The 6,554-nt window shown below is 55.2% G+C and overlaps 1 protein-coding gene across 1 annotated transcript; it reads right to left on the bottom strand.

Annotated features, from left to right (window-relative positions):
- Positions 1 to 3,620: 3,620 nt before the first annotated feature.
- Positions 3,621 to 4,655, bottom strand: LOC130575630 (avidin-like). Its single transcript, XM_057369666.1, has 3 exons — positions 4,329 to 4,655; positions 4,108 to 4,240; positions 3,621 to 3,700 (listed from the first exon to the last, which is right to left on the bottom strand). Exons 1-3 carry the CDS (start codon positions 4,600 to 4,602, stop codon positions 3,667 to 3,669), a joined length of 441 nt encoding a protein of 146 aa, XP_057225649.1. The 5' UTR covers positions 4,603 to 4,655; the 3' UTR covers positions 3,621 to 3,666.
- Positions 4,656 to 6,554: the final 1,899 nt, after the last annotated feature.

Consider the following 6,554-nt stretch of genomic DNA (forward strand, 5'->3'; position numbering starts at 1 on the left):
GGAGTAGCCCTGCCTGCTGCTGCGACAGACCCAGCATGTCGCCTGTTCCTGCTAGCTTTTGAGCCATGGCCACAGCTCCCAGCCTGGCTGGAGAAGGTAATGTGGAGTCCTTCCTGAGCCATGTGCGCTGTTTGCCTACCATAAGGGCTGAGCCTTTCATCTCCTTCAGGCTTCTGGGCCTCGAGGAGCAGGCATGCCTTGAGCCAGACTGCTGAGGCAGCATGTAGCAGAGAGCGGCAGAGAGCAGCAGAGCTGCTTGCTCTTCTGAAGGCTGTCCTGGGCACAGGATGGTTTGAAATCCATGTCTTTGTGTACCCAAGCCTTGCTGTGCTGGCTAATGATGCAGTCAATGGTTCTGGGCTGAGCAGAAATGCTTTGAGCTGGTGAGCGGTGTCTTTACCAGAGTGGTACTTAAATGGCAGCTTAGTAGTACCTGTAGCGATCTCCTTGTCCTTCTTCAGATCTCTTCATAGAGTTATATAGAATGGTTTGGATTGGGAGGGACCTGTTAAGGTCATCTTGTCTGGTTGTCTCTGCARCGAGCAGGGACAGCTTCAGTTGGATCAGAATAGTAATGAAAAGCTTCCTTATTAATAATCTAAATAAATATTAATGGTGTGTGAGTGTGTCCTCTGTGGTTGTTTTGGCGAGGTGTTGGGTGACAGCTGGGGCCTTCACCAGGGGCTGGGAGCCTTGTGGGAGAAATCCAGGGGAGGGCTGGGGGTGATCACTCTCAGATTGATGCTGGGGAATTCCATGTGGCTGTGAGTGGGCAGAGGGGCTTTTGTTGAGGCACCATGCAGGTTTGCAGGGCTGCTGCTCTGCTCTCACCCCTCTTAAAGGGTGCAAAAGCACTCATTTGGTGTAAAATGTATGTGGTGAGCACCCAGCACCCACCGCGCACCCCGAGCCCTCAGTGGTGCGGAAGCGAGCAGCTTCCCCAGGAGGAAGCGTGAGGAGCCGGTGTCAGCCCCCACCGCTGCTTTCGTAACGGGGAGCTGCACAATCGCAGGAAGTGGAGCAGAGCCAGGGTGCTGCAACAGCCACCGCGAGGGCCCTGCCTCCTGCGGGGTTGCTAAATTCAGGCTTTGCTCTGGGTCTGGTTGGGATCACTGGGTCCACAGGAGGCACTGGCAGACCCTGAGCTCAGGCTGCAGAGCGCAGTGTAGGGTTTGGGGGCATGGGAGCTCAGCAAGGCAAGAAGCTCCATGCGTGCAGTCCACCCAGGAACCAAAAGCAAATGAGATATAAAACAACATTGTGTCAGGGGGAGGGATCCCTCAGGGGTCCCAGGGGTCCTGTCTGAAGACAGATAACAGTATGCTCCCCAGGGCCAGGTCACACACACAGCTCTACCCTGACCAGGGCTGACAGCCCTTGAGCCTCACCAAGGAAACATTGAACCTTTTTCCCCACAAACTATGCATGGCATCAGGAAGGTCTAGGACCCTGTCCATGCTTCAGTTGCATTTTCTGCAGTTCGAGGCCAGGGTGCATAATGTTCTGTTCCCACTTTCATTTTTTTGCAGTTCAAGGTCACTGTGTGTAATGCCCTGTTCCCTCTTTCGTTTCGTTTTTTTGCAGTTCAGGGCCAGGATGTGTAGTGTCACTGATGTCACACGGTGTCCCCGACCCAGCACTAATCAATATTGAATGAGCCATCTGCAGTAGTACATGGTGGTGTTGCCAGCAAAGAGGGAGCACCACGTGGACTGGTGTTTGCCTGGGCACAGTGGTGTCAATATTGCTCTCTGTAGCTGTCTGCTTGGCCAAATGTCAGGAAGGGAGATAACTGTGAGAGCAGGCAGGGAGCCAAGAGCTGGGAGTTTTGGGGAGGGTAGCTCTGTGGTCTCAGCTCATGATGACCCGGGTCTGCTATTTCTCATTGCTTTGTGTGTTCTTGTGCCAGTCCCACAGCAAGCAGCTCTGAGTTGGGGAGAGGAAGGGAGCTCAGGCTGGACCTCACACCTGGTTTGAAAGGCAGTGATGATAAGTGTCCTAATGAGTCCTTTGGCTGAGGGATTTATTATATCCAGCAGAGGAGCAGGAGGCACCTGCTGTTGCTGCCACCCTTCTGTTCTCCGTGCAGATTCCCATCCTTCTTCTGAGCATGCTGCAGGGATCAGAGTGTGGTCTGCCTGCCGTTGGTGCTACTTTTATGCACACACAGCCCTGCTCTGCCTTAGGACAGTGTTATGGTCCCTGCTCACCTTCTCCACTATGTTCCCTCTGTTATGCCCAAGGTCAGCCTGTCCCTTGCATCCAGCAAGGTGCCTGTGTCAGCATTGTGGAACTGCGCTGGCAGACCGGAAACATGAGCCTTTCAGGGCAAAATATCCTGGACACTCCTTGGCAAGTCCCGGATGGGTGTTGCCAAATGGAAACAGACTCATTTTTGTTTGGTGACTCCTCAAGTATCAGTCATGCCGTCTCCTTTCCGTGGCAGTGATGTGTTGAAAATCATGAAAACATTAAATGAAATTTGCTTTCTATTCCCGAGGAAGGCCTGGGCTCTGTAAGCAATGCAAAACACTTCCTGGTCATGGCCTTAAAGGAGTCAGGTTTCCTCTTTTTAAAAATCAATTGTGGAAGAGATGGGAATTTCAGTCAGTAGCAGAAACAAACTATACTGCCCTTTTCAAGGGATATCTAAATCCTGTGTCATCATCAATCCTATTTTTATCCACTAGCACCAGCTGCTGGATATTGGTGGAAACAGAAAAACTAGAAGAAAATGGTTAAAAAGGCAGCTGGAAACACAGATATGAAGCCACTGTCTCCCTCCAGCTCCCACAGCTGGGCACTCCCAAGGGTCATGCTGGGACCACTTTGTCAAAGTGTCGAAGGTAAAAAGCAGAGGTTGGTCTGTGATACCTAAAAAACTCCACCAGTGCCAGATGCACCCTTCCCCTCTTCTCTTTCTCTGGCCATGTGTGGGCATCAGGGTCTCGGCTGGAGGAACACCCACCCACCCCCGCCCCGTGGCTGACTCAGGGGACACAGCCGTGCCGGAGGGACTCGCGGGGCGGGGAATTTGGGAGCTCTGCCCAGCCCTGGGATGGGAAGGCAGCTGGCAATCGGCCACCGCCGCACATCCGCCGGGGCTGGGAACCGGAGGCTGATGGCTCTGCAAGAGTCATTTGCAACCGCCCGGTGCATTCGGGCGCCCGAGAACTTCCTCCGCTCACATGGGGAACGCTCTGCAGCGTTGGCTGCGGCAGCACACTGGGCTGTGCCTCATCCTTCTGCCTGGTCACAGCCCGGTTCGTCCCCCACCTCCAGGGACATCTGGGAGTGGCCCCGAGGGAGGTTACTCACAGTGCAGCATCAGGTTTGCAGGCACAGTATTGCTGCACASTGCCAGGGGAGGGGAGCTGGGACAGCCCCATCCCCAGGGACGCTGCTGCCCTCAGCATGAATCCTCCCTGTGGGAGGGTGGCTGCTGGGTGAGACAAACCCCATGAGTTTGAGGCAGGGCAGAAAACAGAGCCAAGCCCCGCATCCCCACAGAAACCCTTTATTTTGCATCTGGTGAACTTGCCTGAGAAAGCATGAACCTGTGGGCTGAAAGCTGCTCAAGCACAGCATGTCAGTGTGGGCAGAGCTTGGCATGGGGAAAGCACTGAGTCCTGCTGTCCTGAGCCTCCTGGATTTCCCCACTTGTTGTTATTTTATCCGTGTGAAGATGCTGGTGCCAATCCTGCAGAAAACACCAAATCAGCTGGGGTCATGTCTGCTGTGGAGGGTTCAGACAGGAAACCCAAGGGGGACATTGTGTGGCTGACTGGGACACAACGGGTTCCAATAGCCTGTAGCAGAGGCTGTGCCTGGTACTGGCACCTTTCCCTCCTCTCTCCCTGCTGTGGAGAGTGGAAAGATGGAAAGATGGAGGGGGGCACAGGGGCCAGACCCCACCCTGGGATCCCCCACCCTGAGGCACAAGGGGTGCCCGTGTTACAGCGATGCTCCTTAGCCCTTGCACATCACCAGAGACAAATCCATTTCACCCTCACAGCCCTCCCATGCTTCACCTGGCGGGATTTCTCCCTTCTCCAGCCTGAGATGCAGGAGACTCTGGCACAGCAGTGGCTGGGACCCAGCACTCACCGGGTGGCTTTCCAGTCCTCTGCAGGACTGTCGCCCGCCTCTCTCAGGAGCCACAGGGCATGCAGGGTCTCCTCCCCCTCGGTGTCCACATAGCACTGGCCCAGGAAGACAGTTGTCCGGGTAGTCTCTGAGTCTGGAAGGGTTTAAGGTGTCGTGAGCCAGGCAGAGAGGCACTTGGCCACTCTGTGTCCTGCTACAGGGTGATGTCCCCCGCCGCCTACCTCGGAGCCGCCAGTTCACGGTGAAGGAGAAGGTGGGCTGTGGGAAYAGCCCGGTGTCTTGCTGGGAGCCCTCCAACGGTGAGGTGAGGAGTTCCGAGTTGCCAGCGGCAGGTCCTGGCAGGTAAGAACCGGAGAATCTGCTGTCCTTGCCCAGCGTGGACACGACCATGCGGCAGCCGGTGTCGCTCCGCCACGAGCCGGAGAGGAGGCACTGCAAGGTCAATGCTGTGGGTTGGAGTGCCCCCACCCCGGAGAGGGAGCACCCTGCTCCCATTCCTTCACCCTGGCTCTGCCCAGCGATGTCTGCAACACTGGGTGCTGTGCCACAGACCCGATGAGCCYCCGGCATGACCACTTCAGTGTGAGCATCGTGCCTGAGCACTGATTGCCTTCAGACCAGCCGCTGTCCGGGCTGGTTTCACCCAGCCACGTGTGTCCCTCCCATCCTAAAGCAGGTCTGCTGCTTTCCCTACGCTCTAGGCGGGAGAAGAGGAGTTGTCAGGGGTGGGTCTCTGTCTTCCTCTGAATGGTTTCCCGCAATGAGAAGCATYCTTGCAGGAGCAGTCCCTTCCTTCCAACCTCCTTGCATCCTCCCTCAGTGCTGCACAGTACTGTTCCCACAGCTCCAGCAGCCCAGCTCCCTGTTGAGCTGTGGTGCACCAGCAGCAGACTTTGGAGTCTAGCAGGGTGTCAGCACCATGTCCCCATTGTCACCCGTCCCCATACCTTTCTCTCTGCAGGGGTARCACACGCTGCCAGGGCAAGGGCGAGGACCAGGGTAAAAATACTTCCCATGGCTGCAAGGCTGCTAGGAGCACCCCCCAGCTCTGCAGCCTGGCCCCCTTTATAGGCTGTAACTGGAGCCCCTCCAGCACCAGGATGGCAGCTGTGACATGAACAGCTTGGTGTCAGGGTGCCCGGGACAGGCAAGGGAGGGAGGAGGTCTGCATGACCTGATCAGTCTTGAAGGAACGCAGGAATGAGCACGGCTGTGCAGAGGGATGGGGGCACAAGTTTTTTATAAGGCACTATAGCAGCCTGGAAAGCATTAATACCTTCTTTGGGAATCTGCCTCCCATACGTGAAGGCTGGGAATTATCACCTATTTCAACATTTACCCCCTCTGTGCTTTGCTGGTGCCCCTGCCTGACCAGGATGTCACTCAGGTGATGACAGGGTGTCCCTGTCAGGAACCAGCTGYAGAGGGTGCAGCGCTGCATGGGAAGGAAGGCTCACTCACTTTAGAAGCAATAACATTACTCCAGTATCTTCAGATATCAGCAGCTGATTTTGATGGTTTTGCWTTTACTTTTATGAAAGTTAGAGGTAGAAATAAAGGCAGCAGTGTTTCTGAGTTCCCAGTGAGTGTGTTGGCTGAACACACGGAGCATGATAATCAGCATTGTATTCACACCTCTTCCTTGTTCTTGCTGTTCTAAAGGAACTTTGATTTCCAAAATRCAGTCGCTGTGTTCCTGAGACATTCCTGTCTTTGCTGTGATGCCTGGAGCAGACATGTGGCTGTGGCAGYTGAATATTCAGGTGGGGTTCAGCTGAGTCAACATGTGCTGTTTCTGAGACAGCAGTGTTTGGGGCAGGGGATGGCAGCTGGGCTGCAGTGTGGAAACAGGGGACAGTGGAATCCTCCTTTGGGGTGACACCTCTCAGTGCCCACTGCCAGCCCCAACACACCCTGGCACCCCGTGCTCAGCACAYCTCTCATGTGGGTAGCCCCAAAAGCTGGGGTGAGCAGAAAACATCCCTCTCCTAACACATCCCTCCTCCTTGTTGTCTTTTGCAGTCCCAAACTCATGGCCTGTCACGGGAGCTCAAAGAAATTCCCCCTGGGGATCCTCGTGCTCAGTTCCTGGATGCCACACTCTGTTTTTCTGGCCTGGCACCAGCTCCTGCCCTTCTGTGCTGTGTGGCAGGGACCAGCCACTTTATTAGAGATGCCAGGGAGGTGGCACATATCCCTCCACTTCATGGCACCGTGGTCCAGCCTCACCAGAGCTGGGCCAGCCTTGACGGGCTGTGTAGCCACTGTGCTGTCATCCCTGGGGCTGAGATATTTTTGTAACACTTTCACAAGAGGCTTCCTCTTCCCCCATGGACCTGCCAAAAGCTTTGTGTTGAAAGAGCTGACTACATTTGGCAGGTGTCCACAGAGGCAAATTGAGCAGCACTGCCAAAATGTAGCAGCAGAGAAGGGGAAAGTCCCTGAGT

Source organism: Malurus melanocephalus, unplaced genomic scaffold (genome assembly GCF_030028575.1).
Source record: "Malurus melanocephalus ecotype Western Australia unplaced genomic scaffold, MMel_1.1 scaffold_113, whole genome shotgun sequence".
Lineage (NCBI taxonomy): Eukaryota > Metazoa > Chordata > Aves > Passeriformes > Maluridae > Malurus > Malurus melanocephalus.